Source organism: Cygnus olor, chromosome Z, assembly GCF_009769625.2.
Source record: "Cygnus olor isolate bCygOlo1 chromosome Z, bCygOlo1.pri.v2, whole genome shotgun sequence".
Lineage (NCBI taxonomy): Eukaryota > Metazoa > Chordata > Aves > Anseriformes > Anatidae > Cygnus > Cygnus olor.
This window is the reverse complement of record NC_049198.1, coordinates 51127750-51145443: the sequence shown is the minus strand read 5'-3', so window position 1 is coordinate 51145443 and position 17694 is coordinate 51127750. Positions and strand designations below refer to the sequence as shown.

Here is a 17694-nt window from a genome sequence, read left to right as displayed (position 1 = left end):
CTGAACCTGTCCTTAGGTCAATTCTTTATTCACTGTGTTGAGAACAGGGGAGAAGGTGAAAGATTATGCCCCCCCTACTATCTTATTCAGTGCCTACAGGTAGGAGGGAGGAAGCTGACCTATACATTTCCACTGGGCCTGGGAACAGATGGATGTTAAAGACATGAAGGATGTCTTTGTGCTTTCCTCTTTGTTTTACTCACTCATACCTTTCATTCTTTTATTTAATCCCTGTCAATAGCAAATGACTTTACATACTGATATAATGCAAAGACAGCCCGTTCAACTGTCTGGCCTGTTACCTCTCCAAGGCTGGCAGATATGTGCAGAAAGGTAACTGCAGGGCAAATATATTTGATATTTCCACCTTATACAACCTCCACTTGTTTTCAGTTCAGATTTTTCCCAAATCTCATGTGGTTTCTGTGGATTTAGTAATTCTCATTGGATTACAGTCTGAGATCAGGACCTCCCTTAAGCCTATGGAAGCATTAAAGACCCACAAACTTTTGCAGCAAGGAGTGCTCCAAGTTCCCTATTCCTCCCATGAAGAATCACATCTTTTTGAAGATGGGGCCTACTAGTTTTGTTTGATCTCTCAGTTTCTTGTAGTGGAAGAGATATTGATCAACCAGCCCATTCGCAGCCTCTGCTACGAATATGCTATGAAATATGTTTTCATAGACCCTTATGATATCACCCCTCAGCTGTCGTTTGTTCCCAGCTAATGAGTCCTAGCCTTCTCCCTGTCCCCTGGACCTTGCTGGCTCCAGATATGTGTTCACCCCTCTCACCCTCCAAACCATTCCCAATGAATTCCAATAATTCTATTCTGAGACAAGAAGAACAGAACCACTTATTATATTTAACCATGGATTTATACTGTGTTATGATCATGTCCTCTAATAATTCCTAGCCATCTATTTTGCTTTTTTGACTGTTACTGAGCAGTGAGGTGACATTTGTAGAGCAGCCTCTCACAGCCCCAAGATGCAGCAACTCCTCCACCCCCCATCCTCCTACCTCCCCTGCCACCGCATTTTGGTGGTAAAGTGGTCATGGTAAATCTAATTATTCTAATTTATGAAACTGCGAATGTTTTACCTAGGAACAGGAATGTCTGCCAGAGGCCTCCACACAAACAATCTCGAAAACTCAGGGAACAGTGGCTTGAAATGCATAAAGCCTCTGGAACAAACCTGGAGCTAGGCAAAACGGGACCTTTACAATAACATTTGGATCCAGAAAGATGGTGACTACTGGTCTGACACAGTCTGCTGAGCAGCTGGGTCAGTACAACACATAAGCAATTTAATCCAGCACCTCTTTTACTGAAAATGAATAACAAAACCTTAATAAATCAACAATTACTTATTGCTGTATTTGGGATAATAAATTCTTTAGTTTATCAGTAGCTTGTGGCTTCCATAGCATGTTCTTTGAACAGTTTGCCTTTCAGTTACATCCCCTTTCTCTCCTGAACAATAAATTAGCATTCTTTTTTTTTTCTTTAAAGGAAAAGAGGGGAAAAAGAGGATATATTACAATTTTTTTCAAAGCAAAAAGAAAAATGCAACATATTTTTGACATATATCTTAAAATAATATGAGGATAACTTTCTCCGCGTGTTAGATGCCTATGCATAAATAATAAAGGACGTTATGTTATTTACAGTGTTACACAATAAACTAAGAGAGTCTTATTTAACACATAATCCATAAAGACAGTAAATGATGAAAACATCCAAGTATGTACAAGATGTATTTACAATAGAATAGAGAATTACAAATGATGATAATTGGCCATGTTCTTTGTCTGCCCTTCTCTGCAGCATTTCATAGGTGCTTTTTTTTTGTTTCTTACTAGAAGTAAGTCCCAGCTGATGGTATGTAGCCACACTGCAGAGCCAGGAAGTGTCCAACAGGTTGAGATGTGTCCTTTGAAGGAACACAAGTTTGCTATCCTGGATGTTCAGGTAACTGCTTGTAGTGTGTGTGAGAGAAGCAGGGAGATGCAGTGTTGTTTTGGAGGACTGAGCTTCCCTGGTTCCCTGATAAAGGCAGTGATTGATCTCTCAAACCTGGGGGTGTTGGGGTGGCTCAAGTGAGGAAGGGAATATGTGGGCCAAGAGGAGGGAGTAGGCTTTTCTCTGTTATAAGAGAACTTCTGTGGAGCTGTAATGTTCTACACCAGCTGAACAGGCAGGCTGTACCAGGTTGTGTACAACATCTTCCAGCTATACACCCCTGAAGGAAGCCTTTTTTCCTGGAGAACTTCTGCATATAAACACACACACAGGGAAAACTCACGGCTTAAGTTAAATGACATGAAAAGAAACCAGGACAATCTGAACGACTTGGCCCAAAGGCATTGGGACTGTCTAGCTCAGAGGTCCAGGTTGATGAAGCGAACATCCCCAAGGGGGGAGCTGGCCTTTCCTGTAGGCACTTGCTGGCTCTGCTCTGCATTGCTGCAGTCTCCAGCACCTTGGCCAGCAGGAGCTGGCTGCAGTCCGCCAGCAGAACCTGTGGCCATGTAGACTTGCTAACTTCAGGGTGTGGACTTGACTGACGTGGACGATGCCTACCATCCTCACAGTATGCTAAAAACAAGTCCAGAGGGGAGGGGGCCGCGTCCTGCTCCCACTTCTGTGAGTGCCAAGCCAGGGCAACTCCCGTAACTCACTGCTGCATGAATTGTGCTGTAAGGCTGGGATCTCCCCAAAGACCTAAGGGCTTAGGCAGCCATATCCCCAATTGTATTTTCTTGTTCTTAGGTCCGTGTGAAGTCCCCAGCCTAATTTCATGCTTACTCTATGACACACTACTATATGTACCAGGGGGAGGAGCAGGGACTGCACACCGCTTTGACTTCGAGGCACTGCAACAGAAGAGGTGTGACACTTTCCCCTAGATTCACACTGAATAAATCTCACATGTACAGCTCCCAGGCATGCAATTGCTCCTTCCTTTTCTACTGGCCCTATTGGGTAGTCAAATAATTTACTCCACTTCAAGGCAAGATCCTTTTCCATCCTGATTAATCTGTCTGGGCTATCACAGACACCTGAATGTGAGCTGGCCTTGTATGTGATCTATACTGGAGGAGATTACAAAAGCCCTGCATTATAATCTCTCTTCTGCCACTAAGATGGGCATTTTGGGAGCAAGTATCTTGCTTCTATGCCCTCCTTTTTCTGTCTTGTCTGTCTCATACGATCTTTGCAGTATCAGAAATGTTACTGAAAGGACAGATTTCCAAGTGCCTCTGGAAACTCAACAGTGCAAAACTTTTGGAAACTGGTGGTCTGCAATCAGTAAAGTTCACCTGGCCCTCTGTACTACTGAGTTGTAGAGTTACTGGGGAGGTGGATGTACTGCTGCATGGGATTGCAGATAAATAGGCATGACTAAAGGGATGAAAATGAGTGTATGGTATGTAGAATTTGAACAGAGCTTTTGTTTTGGTCTGCAAAGGCAAAGTGTGTTCAAGTACATGCCAGCTAGGGAAGAAATGGCAAAAGGGTCTTGAGTCTGGACAGTTTGTAGTTGTCAAGCTTTGCCATCTCCCATAGACTTCTCAAATAAGCAGTGCTATTTCAGTCACCATGTAGCCCAAAGCTGTACTAGTTTCCTGGTCTTTTGCTTCCACCACCAGCATCCTAGCATCCAACTTTGTCATCATTTTCTTCCTATTCTAAGGTTTTTTTTGTTCTTTTTCTGCTGAATCTGGTGGTCAGTTAGACTCCTCCAAATTCTTACTAATGTGACGTGCTTGATCTATACAGTGAGAAACTCATTAATTTTCATCCTCCTGATAAATAGCTTCATTTACTAAACTTTGCTTTCAGGTCTCAAATCAATAGGACATCTTGTTCAGCAAAACTCTTAAACACATGCTTAACTTTATGCATACACTGGATGCGTCAATGGGAGTCTAGCACATGCTGAAGATAACTTTTGCTGGGATTAGCATAAGCATATGCTTGAACAATTTACTGAGTCAGGACTTTAGTTCCTTGGGTTTACATCTCACAAAATTTCCTTGACTTATTTCTCTTCATTTAACTGGGACCAGGACGTGGCCCAAAGGATGAGTGTAGTTTGGCTGAAATTCTTGTTCTCTTGACATGGCTCTTATTTAGAGTCCAGTAATACCTGTAGAACATATGTTCTCATTTTCAGAATCCCCGGAGTCTAGGAAAAACATTTGTTTTCCACATCAATCCTGAGTCTATGCTGTGCCAACTGAACACAACAAAAATGAAAAGAAGAGAAGAGGCAGAGTGACCCTGACTAAACTGTTAGGAATTCAGTGCAAAAGAGGCCATTTGCTTCTGTCTGAATGGATGCAACAGCTCCAGCACCGACAACACCCTTATTCATTACTAGTCAAAGACTTCAAGGCCATCAGTGGCTACATAAACATTCATATCAAATAGCCACGCACAGTACGGCTGTAACCCACATGGTGTGCTTGCCTTCATAAATGGCCTTTGCATCAGCCTGGCCTCCTCCACCCCAAATAATGGAGTCAGTAAAGGTGACTAGAAATGAATTCCGTACTTTTGCTATGTCCTTCCTACTGCCTATCCTTTTTAACTATTCAGCAGATAAATTCTTCCCTGAAAGTCATTTCTGTGTCCAAGAATAACCCTTACTCCAAAAGCAATGCTAACAAGGTATTGCTAGAAGCTTGTCAGGGATCTTTTTGAGTAGGGGAAGAAACAGGAGAAAACTGAGGGGAAAAAAGAATAAACCATCTCTTAAAAATCAACATTAAAAAATAGAGGTGAAAACTGATTGCACTTTTATTAGTGGCATTTGTTTTCCAGCTAGATCTCTTCCTTGCTTGGTTACAGATATCTGCTATAATATTTGCCCCATTAACTTAAACTAATATAAATCTTTTTTTTTTTTCTCTTTTCTTTTTTTTATTTTTTTTTTAACTTTTAAATAGAATACTGGGTTCAAAGCTTCAGCTAACCTAAACCCATGTTCTAAGGGATAACTAGAACAATTAGTATCTGGAAAATAATGAAATGGCAGCTCCTAGTGATTACAAGCTGACCTCTGATTAATAATATATTTGGTTTAAAATCACAGTATTACTTTCTTTCTATAAGTAACATTACTTAATGCATTTTTTTTTGTTTTTCTTTTTTTTTTTGTTTTTGTTTTGTTTTGTTTGTTATCCTGCTGTAATTAATAGTAGCATGCTGTTGGATCTACTATTATCCCAGTGCTCAATGAAGCAAACCTTTTGGCTGGCAGAGAGCAGACAAAACTCATTTCATATACAGAAAGGAAAATAAAACTTCTTGTAGAAGAAAATATCTTTTTTTGTTGATTTTTTTTCTTTCTTTCCTTTTTTTTTTTTTTTGTTTTTGTCATTTTCTGGTGAGGTGAGTAGGGTGGGAGTGCCATAAGAGGGCTTTTTTTGATCTGGGGATTCTACAACAAGCAAACAGAGGGACTTCTGCTATTCTTGCAAATCATACATCCAGTCATTATAATGCAGTGCACAAAAAAGCCAGGATAACTGAGGGCTAGAAGATTTTGCAAAATACTATGGGACAGCAATCATTGTAGCTGTACAAAACTTGCTCTCAACATAACATAACATAAAGGCACCATTGATATCTTTCCCCATTTTTGAAATACTGTAAAAAATTGCTACATATGGCACATAACACATTTGTACATATGTATATTTAATTTATAAAAGTTTTTTTTTCCTCTCCTGTTTTCTATCAGCGGAATTGCTAAAATAAAATAAATTGTTTAATTTAAAGGTGGAATACTTCATTATATAAAATAAAGTTTTACATGTGAATCTATGTGTTTTGTTTATGTCTTATACAGCAATAGGGTCTTGGTTAGCTATTACACTAGACAACCTCGCTTGCAACTCTTCTGGTGTGGAGAAGCGATTTGCTGGGTTAGTCCTGCTCTCAGCCAGCCGGTACGCAGTGGCCGGCTCCATATTGGTGGCCATGGGGTTTTGTATGCTCAGAAATGGTGTATCCTCACCTATTCTTTCATCCTCTGTTTCGCTCTCAGAGCTGGTGCTCTCAGAGCTTGTGTCGGAGTCCACTTCCACCCTGCTGGAAATATGGCCATTGGGCTTTGTTCTTTTTACCCGCCGGGTGTTGGTGAGTTTCTTTGGAGGCTCCTGTGCTGGTTCATACTCCTGCGTGGTCTCGTACTCCTCATCCTCCACTATCCTCAGAGGACTTGGTGGCAGACTGTTGCTCTCATGGACAGGATTGTGGTGGAAGGAGTTGAACTGCTGAAGGTGGTTGTCATACTTCTCACGCAGCCGTGGTGGAGTCACCAGGAGCAGCGGTCTCTCTTCTTCCATAAAGGGACTCACCGCCACCGAAGGGATGGAGACGGTCAAGCTGGAAACCGGCGGTGACATTTCAGATGGGGGGGACTTGGGAGAAGTCGGAGTGTGGAAGTCAACAGGTGACATGCGAGCTGGTGTGGTCATAGCTGAGACATACCTGATGAAAAGAGATGGGAGAAGTTTGCAGACACAGAATTGGCGATACGTGAACACGGCTGCTCATGTGGGCTGTGGGGAAGAAGGCAGAGAGCCCCTTAAGATCCCCAGCATCCTCATGTGCATCCTCAGCAACCAGACATTCTTGTTGCTATTAGTCCTATAGCATATAAGCCTGTAAAACCTCTGACTTCTGGGACTTTGGAGGAAAATGTTTGAAAGCAGGAAGAGCAGAGCAAAGCCCCCAGGTCTATTTGCCTCAGAAGAGCCATGGAGATGCTGTAAATTATTTGCCAGAATAATTTCCTGGAATGAAGCCAGGGATGGGATTCAGAGACTGGGGGCCTGCCAGAAACAAAATGCATTTGCAAGTATTTTCTCTAACGGCTGCTGCACTTCTGGCAGGATTTGGCCAGGGTCTGGGGTACATGCAAACAAATAGGAGGAAAGAAAGGAAGGGAACTGAGGGACAGTTCTCCTGGGGCTTCACCATCTTCTGGCAACCGGACTGCCTCAGGATAAGGAGGAACGCAAAGTCTGCACGAAATCTAGAGCCAGATTCTGTTAATTTCAATTGCTAGGGATAGTCAGAGGAGGATTTGCAGCCCTGTCCCTGCAGCTTTGTGCTGCTCCATGCACAGTGAGCTAGCTACTCTGCCCAATAGGTTTATCTGCAAACAAACATGGCTGCTTAGTGCAGTGCCTGAGGCATGCCCAGGCATCCAGCATGGGAGTGAGGTACATTTATTGCAGAGTGGACTCTTGACACTACAGCGCATAGAGCTTCAAGCATTTCAAATGCAACCATATATTCCTCCTCTAGCAAGTTGCAATAAGCACTGCACTTGTCTGAGCACTTGTTAAATCATCTCCACACTGCAGCTACCACCTTACAACCCTGTTCCTGTTTTGAAAGAACATAAAACATCTGAAACACTTTTTTTTTTTTTTTAAATGCCAGCTTTTGTTTCAGTGCAATGTAATCCTTACAACTTTCCCTTTGGGTTTTGCAGCATTAAAATTATTATTATTTACTTTTGGCATTATTACATATCAGCATGTGCTTCCTTGCCTGTTCTGACTGGGCCCAAGCTCAGATGGCTCTGGCTAGCGCTTCATAAGCCTAAACACGAAGCTTTATCTGTCTTCACCAGGGAACAAATGCTGATGGAGAGGACATTCTGACTTAGTGTTAATGAATGCTCTGCAAAATTTGCGCCTATTCTGTCAAAAGTTTCTGTAGGATGGGGAGTGAACAAAGGTGACTTCTGAAAGTGAAGCTCAGGTGTTGCTACTGAGCTTGTCTCAAAGGAAGAGGACTCTCAGCTGGTTTGGATCAGTGGAGCTCTGTGGGATGCTATGAGGTCACGCAGATTCATGAGGATCAGCTTGAAACCTCCTGGTCAAAGGCACAGTGCCCAACATGACATTTTGCATCATCTGGCTTTGCTTTTTTTCTTATCCTAAGTTTACTTTCTTGAATTTCAGCTCTATCCAAACTTAAAATCTTTCTAAGCTACATCTCTCACACAGACCCATTGAGACAAGTTATATGGCTATGGTTCATGAATTTATTTATTTTTTCATTAGTGATTTATTTATTTGAGTCTGAAAGTATCAAAATAATCTGAATCCAACTTCCTTATCCAACCTATGACTCAATTCCATGTATGCCTCTTGTTTAAAACAGTTATTGGAAAAAAGAGAAACCAGCACAGATCCTGAACAGATGTGAGCTAGGGTAAATAGGTTTCAATTGAGGTAAATGACTAACATCAGCTGAGGAACAGGAGAAAAAAAAATTGGAGTTATGCACAAGAATTAATCTAGGTGGTTGCAAGTGAGAACAAATGGAAGTTAATAGGTCTGCATACTGAATGTACAAAATAATTCTTTATTTTTCCTTGCACTAGCTTTTCATCCCTTTCGCTTTGTAACATAGGTGGTGTCTGAGGAACTGAAGCCTTTCTAAAGCCTTCTGGTACAGCTTTGGACATAGGTCTTGTTGACACAATGGAGTTTAGCTAAACTGGTTCTTTTAATGTACTAAGTTAGTTAAACATGTTCAATGTACTGTTTGCATGCTTCCATCTGAGTGAAATTACTCACGCTGGTGTGTCATGCATTCACACGTTTCTGGTGTATTCCCACACAGCACAATGGGATAGTGCTAACAAGCTGCTGTCCACAAGCTGAGGTGCAGGCACTGAACACATGCAGCTCTAGCCTTTCCTGAAAGGAAGGTTAAAAGGTGATGGATTTATCCAGATTTTTGGCCATCCATGCTGGCTTGGTGAAAGGAGATCAGAGTGTATACAGACCCAGCCAATTAACTAGTTACTTGCTGCTAACTTCACCTCTCATGCAGAGATGATATTTTATGAGTTTCTCTCCTGTCAGATGGCTAAGGACCTTGTAAAATGCCTAGGATTGAGACCTCTGCTCATATAAACAGGTTTTATGGCATGGGATGCAACAGAGGGATAGGGCCATGCAAAAGAGTCTCTGCTAATGTCTGTTCCATTTCATTCCAGAATTGTAAGGGAGCTGGGTACCTGGAGGATGGATGGAGCACAGACTTGATTTGCTAATTCAACATTGCTTTGCTTCAGGAAGTAATTTGTCAGCTTGCATTCTCCTTTATGTTTCAGAATCATTTTTAGTTGCAAATAACTCTTATTTTCTCACTTATATACACACACATACCCACAATCCATCTCTCAGAAATGATCTTCCATGTATTTCCTGCTTGCTAAATGTAGATGAGGCCTAATTTAAAGCCTGGGGAACTATTTTCTGCATTCCAAATTCACCGTCATTTCGAGCAGAGGCTAAGCCATCAATGCATGGTGAATTATCACAGAAATGTTGCTGTTTTTCACCTGTGCCATAATATTCTAGAAACCGAATCATTTACAAAACATCTTTTCTTGTCATTGAAATGGAAGGGCACATGCTTTTTCTTCTCTCCCTAAAAACATGCTGTATCAGGGTGTGGCTCTTGTGTGTCCCAGGCCATCTGCACCTGCACATAAAGCCTGTGTGAATGATCTGTGCTTCTCACACCCAGATGCCCATATATCTGAAGCTCTATTACACGCTGCTGATGGGCATGTGGCAGTGCTTCCAGCTCAGTTCTCAGGCAGGGGACAGTGCTGTATTTACTGTCGTAGGTCCTGATACTGCAAAGCACATGGCAAGCTTCCCCCGCATGAGTAATACCACTGATTTCAACAGGGCTACTCACACAATTAAAAGTTAATCTTGAGTAAGTGCTCTGCTGGACTGGGGCCATGGTTGTTTATCTCATGTGAACCACATATTTTGAAAACTAAATTGCATGGTAAATTACGGACATTTTTAAAAGAAGAGGGCCAGTTCGCTGTCCTTCGTGGTCCTACAAACCATGTTCAGAGGGCCCTCAGCTGTAGTCCACTGTCCTGCCACTAAACAATTGGTCTTTGTGTAGCAGAGGGAGTACCACTGAAATGGCTTTTGCTGTACTTGCACATTCATTTTTCTGGAAACCACAATAAGTCTCCTATATAACTCACTCTCCTTGTGGATTGCCTGGCTGCATTTTTGACATCATGGACGTCCCACGATATCAAAACTCTTGTGATTTCACAGTGCTCAGAGAATTGGTCCAGTAACCCTTTGTTTTCTTTCTTTTTGGCCTCTGATTTCTGGGAGCAAGGCTGTCTTCAAATACCTTGTTTCTTCTCAGTCTTTCTTTTTCTGCTCTGGGGCTATGCCATGATCTTGAGATAAAATGCCATGATCTTGAGATAAAATCCCAACCTCAAGCTGAAAAGCCTTTTTCAGTGAAAGTTTTCTTAGAACTCATTCACTTCAAGTCAGACCTTAGGTATTGATGAGTGAGACTTCCAGAGGAAAAAAAAAAAAAAGTTAGTTCTTTGGAAAAATCCTGGCTAACTCTGCCTCTGACTACTCTTGATTCAATAAAGACTTACCTTCTTCTGGCTTGCAGTTTGTGTTCTTTGCTTTTATTTAGTAAGATGTCAAGGGGAATTTTCAAAAGAGATAATGGGTTTAGTACCTGGAATCCCCCAGAAAGTAAGTGGTGGCTGAATTCCTATAGTCTTAGGAGTCCTTGTTGCCCTCCTCCTGCATTTCTCCCTGTCTCCATACATTGTCTCCATACATTGCTTTCTCCCTGTCTTTTGTGTCTGATAAAATCTCTCAGTTTTAAAATCAATAATTAGTCAGAGATCCCTTTTACTCTACGATGAAAATTCCTGAAAAATTACTCCAGTGGAGCTTATCCGAATGTGAACTGCATCTATTAGGAATAAATCCAGCAGAGGCAGGAAGGCAAGATGCTTTTTGTAGACTTTAAAGTACACCACCTTTACAAATGAGGGGAGGTATGCCCTACATGAGCAGCACTGCTGAGCTTCCTCCTGTGGTCCCAAGCAGGGAAACCCTCTGGGATCACCAGGCCTGGCCAGCTGGAAGAAATGAGGTAGTGTGTGGTACCTTTCACTGTGAGGAGAGTCTCGGTAGGAGTCAGGGGTCTCTCTTGCATGCCGGAGGAAGCTGTTGCCTTCCCGTGGCCCACCAATGCCATTGAGGCGGCCCCGTGGCCCCGTCGGGCTGGTGTGCCTGCTGTTCTCCACAGAGGAACTGACAAGCACCGAGTGACTTTCGGAGAGGATGCTTTCAGTGTGGCCGTGACTCCAGCTGCAGGAAAGAAGGAGAAGGGAGCAGAGTGTGAGAGGGTGCTTTGATTGCAAATGCAGATGAGAAGTTTAACTGGGGGAAAGCAAGGACTCTGCTGCAGCTTTGGGTGTGCAGCGCCTTAGGGCTGGTAACTGGGCCTGCAGATTTCTGTGAATTACAGGAATCCACACACATTGAGATGACTTTGCATGTCTGGGTAAAAGGAAGAAGAAGGAAGGCTTTCCATACTCTAGGACTGGAGACTGATCTTTAAAACAGAAGACCAGTCACTGATTTAGCAATCTGCATATACTGAAATTCACTCTAACAATGTTGGAATGCCATTCAATCAATAAGCACTTTGTAAATTCCTGGAAAGTTAATTAGTTAGGTGATATGACACTAAATATTATTAGTCATAAAACTAATACACTACAAAGGGAGCATATACTTCTCTCTCTCTCTCTCATATCTTTTCTGTTTTGCAATGGCAGCAGAATGGATATTACAGGTGCTGTTTTACTTCCCAGTTGAGTACCTGTGGCTGGACGTCTGGGTGACTGTTGTGGAGTGATGTGTTGTTGAGGTGTAGTGGCTCGTGGAAAACGAGGTCTCTGTTTCTCGCTCAATGACACGCTCACTGGAGATTACATTTTTTGAAACGTACTGCTGAAAAAAAACATACAAACCTCATGTTTACAAACCATGTAACATGTTTACAGCACATCTGCAGATGTAATTAACGTATTTTTTCCCATAAAGACAATTTTTTTTAATTTTTTTTTTTATGCACCAAAGCGTTAACTTTGTCACTCAAATGTGGGCAAACACAACACTTACACTTTTGAGTACATTCATGTACACCTCCATGTATATATCCCATCTAAACTCAAGATTGAAGGAAACAAATGAGGAAATAAGCAAAAGGCTGCATCCCAGTCAGGCTATAATCAACCTACATATGTAAGAAGGAAATGAGAAGTCATCAAGGATAGAGACCTGGAAAGGCAACCAGCACATTGATAACAGATTAAAAAAATAAATAAAAAAATATTGTCCAGTGGACAAGACAGGAGTAGTTAATTAGCAGTGGCAATTTTTCATCGCACCATAAATATCTGGGCAGGAAATAGTACCAGTGGACATTCAGTACCAATGGCCCAAAGCCCTGTGAGATGGGGCTGGAGTTTTGTAGTGCCTAGACTACTGAACAGTTTTTATCTGTAGCCCACTGATATCACCAGAGATGTTTTTCCGGGTAGGACTCTCCATTCTACTCAATGTGGACTACTTGTTTCCTGTCTCTTAACAGCTGTTCATTATTTAGTTTATTTGAGGGGAAATAGCACAAGCTGAGCTCTTCTGAAAATGTGTCTTAACCAATGTCAGTGGGAGCATTGCTGTTGCCTTAGCAGAGGCAAAGGCTTGGGTAAGAGATCGGGTGGGGAGTAGCTGTCTGCTCCCATTGCTCATTGTTCTTTGACGAAGGGCCAGGGTATACTTGGCCAGCCATGACTTGGCAATGCCCAGTCATTGCTACTATCAGGTGAAGTCTTCAGCTAGACTTTTATCCCAAAGCTTCTTTCTTTTTTTTTTTCTTTTTCTTTTTTTTCTTTTCTTAACTCCTCACCAACTTCTCCTCTGAAGCTGCTGCAGCAGTGTTTTGGTTGATGGTGTCTATCTCTTTTCACTGTCTTACGTGAAAAGCTCTGCATTGCTGTTATATTTGAAAGAAGAAACTTGGTTTTGAGGACTACTGAACTGAGGGTCACAGCTGTCATTGCTCCCTGGACGTGCACAGGGAGCCGGAGGTGTGTGCTCATGACGTTTCACTCCTGATCTACAATGGCTGGCCCTACTCACCAACCACAAGGGGCAGTAAGAAGAGCAAGAAATTGTGTTTGTAGAAACCGATCCCTGTGGACACGCTCAGCCCAACTGCAGTGCTGGTACCATTTTATTTGTTGTTTTGTTGTTGTTTTCTGTTTGTTTGTTTGTTTGTTTTGAGGCATTGCTGTTGCTTCTGGTGTCCCAGGCCTGCAGACACAGCTGCAGCACTATGGCATGCACCAATGAAATGGCCATCTGTGGAAACATATCTCATCCTACTGCGTATTTATTAGAGTCCCAAATTGTTTCTGGGTGGAGAGAGCCAAGGGAATTCAGCCACCAGCCTGTGGCAGGGAGAAGTCTCACAGTGTCAGAGCAAGCTCTGCCATGGCACTGGCAAACTAGGTTGAAAGGTGGGCAGTAGGACTTACGTTCACCAGCTGGACATTGTCTGGTGGTGGGTTGGGGTGGTGCGGCCCATTGGCCATGTTCATCACGTTGTTCCTCTCCGAGCGGAGGCTCTGCCGAAGGCGGTCATGCAACTTTTTCCTCTGCTTCCTGTATGTGAAACACGGAAACGGCTTTAATAGACAAAAGGAAAGCAGCTGCACCTTTCAGCATGATGATGATGATGATGATGATGATGATGATGATGATGATAATGTAAAGTTTCTTTATTGCCAGCACTTTCCCCACTGCTGCAAGATCTCAGAGTCACCCCTAAGACTGCAGGTCTCATTGCAGCTGGAGCTGTGGGGACCTGCAGAGGGGAGAGATGTGTGGGCACCCTTCCAGGAGTCAGCAGGCCACAAGGGGATGGGAAAATGTGCGAGGGAGAAGGAGGCCACTTCCAAGCTGTGCTCTGTTTCAGGAGAAGCTCTTTGCTGCACTCTGAAGGGAAGGAGGAGAGATTTTAACACCGACACCTTTGCTACCCTCCCCATGGCCATAGTCAGGTTTCCAGAAGTCTTCCAGGTCTCATTTCTCTGCTCTCCACAGGGAGCTGCCACACTGCACAGGGTGGCCTAGACCTTGGGGCCTGCATGCAGCTGTTTGCAGGGGTGGTGCGTGCATACCTAACAGCCTCCTTTCTGCTTCCTCTCTGGTGTGGCCTTTGTTTCACAGGCAGGCCAAGGTGCCTACCAGGGGCAAAATTTAACAGCATTGCTAGGATTGGGACTTTTTGTGATCCTGCAGCTACACACTTTTTGTGGGATTTACCCCACTTAACCCAACGGTGTGCTACAAACATAAACTTGTTAAAGAAGTTAATGGTGCAGAGGAAGCCCCAGAAATAATACAACGAGAGAGGCTATGTGAGGTATCACTGAGACTGCAGCCATCCTGGCAGCTCTGGAGGGTTTCATTACAGCAACATCAGATAAACTGGAACCCAGTGATTAGCAGATGGATGCCAGTTAATGCATTCAGAAGAACCCTCCATCTTCTGTACTAATGTCACGGTCTCTAGCTGACTCAGACACTTATATTGTGCCCCATCATCAGCTGATCCTTCCCCATTTGCTAACTGTTCCAGTTCTCCTCAAGAGAACTTTTCAGGAGAGCATTATCAGCTGTCAATGACAAAATCTGGAGCATACTACGACTGGGTGCTGCAAAGGCCATGCAGAATGCACTAAATGGAACACCAAAATAAATAAGCAGGGAGCGTGCTATTCAATTTCAGGCTTAATTTATCAATATTCCCCAGTTTTGCCTGATTATATTGGAGAACTTCCACCTTCCTGCCACAGAATCCAGGGAAGTGAAGGGAGGATGCAGGCTCCATCACACTGCAGCGTGCATATGACCTTGGCTGTGGCAAGAGCTGAAACACACACAACTCCCTAAGCTGTATGCAGAAGTGTAGATATTTTTGGCAGGATAGGATGCTGTACGACATAACCGTTTTCAATCATGTTTTGAACTCAAGGGGACAATTTCAAGCTTTCCAAAAAGGAGAGGGGATGGAAAACAATATGTTGAAGCTTGATAGCCAGGGAAGCTTAAAGAAAAAGAAGACATGACTTGACATACTGCGTTTTAAGTATTTTGTGTGCATATATGGGCCTGGACAGTGGAAGACACCTAATTTATGTCACTCCATATAAATGGTGCAAGCAGACGCAACTGTCTTGGAAATGCTCCTTTCTCAGCAGGACATGATCAGTGGTCCACTTGGGCTTTGTGCTTTGGAGATATCTAAGTCACAGCTACTCAGACATCATGTTAGAAAACGCAGATAGTTAACTGGATGGAGAGTAGGGCAGGGAGATATCTGGGCAGCTACCCAAAAGCCAGTGTGGGCTGAGAAGAAGCACACAAAAATGTTTAACTTGATTTCACAGCACCTTTCAAGGTCCATTATATTGGAGCTGTGTTGGTGGGAACTGAGGATGACCCAAGCCCCTTTACTTGTTAGAGAAAGTGGGTTCTAGAAAGTTTGGATTCATCATCTATGGGGCTGATATCCTGTCATTTGCTGCCTGGGAATCTGTCCCTATGAATCCATATTACTTCCCACATTTAGTGATCAGTATATTTGCATTTTGCATGCTTCCACATGTGTCATTTTTACTCCAGTTAAAGGACACTGACTTAAAAAAAGAAGTTACTCTAGGAATGAGTACTGAGGAGAAAGAATAATGGGAATTGTAATGTGTGCTTCACTAATTCTGAGGAGCCTTTTCCGTAACGTAAATGACTGGCAAATAAAGCACTTCTGAAACAAGACTCAGTGTCAAAAGATGTTGCCTTAGCATTTGATCAGCAGCATCTCTTGCAAGGAGACCTACAAGATCTAAGCCATTTCATTTTATTTGATATGTTCTCCTAATACTGTTCCAGGATTTTGCTGGGTTTCTGGGTTTTCTCCTACCAGGAGGATAAAGCATGCGGGGAACATCTCATAGATAGCAGTCTGGCATCACTGCTGCATTTGGAGGGCCACGAACTGGCAGCTCACTTTCACTCTTGCCAGCTGTATTTGAAAACAATTCACTTTTGGCTAGCAATGATTGCTGATATCTGGGACGAACTGTGGCAAAGCATCCATACTCCTGGTGTATTTTGAGGACATTTTATACAGAAAACTGTACTTAAAAACCCTGACTAAATGTTTATTTAAATTCATGAGGAAGCCTTAGCTGATTTCAATGATATTTGGATCAGGACAGATGTTGTTTATCTGCCCTAGTTTGACCGTTGTCATTTCTAAAAAGAATAGTTGATCTGACTCTTTATTAGTGTTCAGTGGTTCCCAGCTCCCAGCTGACCATTGGCACAAAGGTTGTGGGTAGGAGCCATGTGAGTGTGTGTGGCTGGACTGTCACTGAGGGGGCAAATGACCCCCTCCCTGCTTTTAACACATCCATTATTGGTGGAGCTTGCAAGGAAAACCAACAACCGAACTGCTGATCAGGCCCTGCAACAGTAAATCTACAGGTTTATACAAATGTAGAAGATTTATGATAAGGGTTTTCTGTGTTTTGGTGGGGAGATTTATAAGAGCAGCCAGAAGTTTCGGCAGCACAAATCCTGCTGATGTTCAATATAATTTATGGCCCAGAATGCCTCATGCATGTTTGAGAGTCACCCCCAGTAATTTACAAAGGCTCAGAGAATGCATTAAAGTGCCTACTTTTGCATTGGGAGTACTTTCACATTCAGTTCTTTGGCCTTTGACGTTTACTAACTTTTAACACTGTTAATCTTGTTCTCAAGTAAAAACAAACTAAGCTGATCCTTAAAATTTACTGCTGGGTAGCAACATGATTCCACTGATGGGGTTTGTTCCCATCCAGCTAGGAAAATCATAAATGTGTGATAAATGAATTGCAAGTCGGTAAAATTTGCTTGAGTTACATATGAATGGTGAGAAACCTCTCAGATACCCGTCTTATTTTTGCACTTATTGACATGGAGACCTGCACCCGCCTTGCTTGACCATAGTAACTTGACCACAGGGTTGTCTCTTCAGTTCAGCTCTGGAGAAACCCCGTTAACAACCAAATGCTCAGAGAAGTAGAAGCTACAGTCAACTGAGAAGGCCCTGACAGACAATCACAGATATAAAATAGAAGAGAAAAGTTTACTTGGTTTTGCAGTAGGCCACCACACACATGATGCCAACTACTAGAAGAGCAATGCAAATGCCAGTTATGGTCAGCACCCGTTTCTGGTACAGTTCCTCAGCTTCTAGAAAGGGACAAAAACAGAGAAGGTCACAACATGGAGGATAGCTAGGCAAGGTGCACACAGTCCACAGCTGGCATGCTACATACCACTGCACAGATTCACACAGCCACACCGAAACACAGCCACCACACTTCAGGCAAAATCATTATTGACTGCAAGGAGAACAGGACTACACCATAAGCTCTAAACAGAGTACCGAGGACGAGTGATCATCCGTACAATTACAGTCAAAAGTAATCTCTTTTTGTTTAAGTCAGCAAATTCCAAGAAAAAAACTTCACAATTGACAAACACTCAGCATTTGCTGGAAATAAAAGTGCAACACACTAAGGTAATAACATAAATTTGCAAATGCTTTGGAAGTTTTTCTCTGCAAAGACAGCTGGAATGAAAGCCAACTTTATAAATCTTTTAGATAAATGTATTTTCTTGATTTTATTATCTTTTTTTTTTTTTTTTGACTGTTTTCATATCCAA

The 17694-nt window shown here is 42.6% G+C and overlaps 1 protein-coding gene across 4 annotated transcripts in view; it reads right to left on the bottom strand.

The window, feature by feature from the left end:
• Positions 1-1387: 1387 nt before the first annotated feature.
• Positions 1388-17694, bottom strand: part of NRG1 (neuregulin 1) — a 183112-nt gene continuing 166805 nt past the window's right edge. For 3 of the 4 annotated variants that reach the window (XM_040541542.1, XM_040541538.1, XM_040541541.1), the window contains 5 exons: positions 17115-17217; positions 13452-13578; positions 11729-11859; positions 11008-11211; positions 1388-6508 (listed from right to left, as the gene is read on the bottom strand). In XM_040541542.1, the coding sequence (XP_040397476.1) occupies positions 5857-6508; positions 11008-11211; positions 11729-11859; positions 13452-13578; positions 17115-17217 (1217 nt within the window). In that variant the 3' untranslated portion in view covers positions 1388-5856. The remainder of the gene's footprint in view (positions 6509-11007; positions 11212-11728; positions 11860-13451; positions 13579-17114; positions 17218-17694) is intronic. The other variant, XM_040541540.1, reaches the window with a different exon arrangement.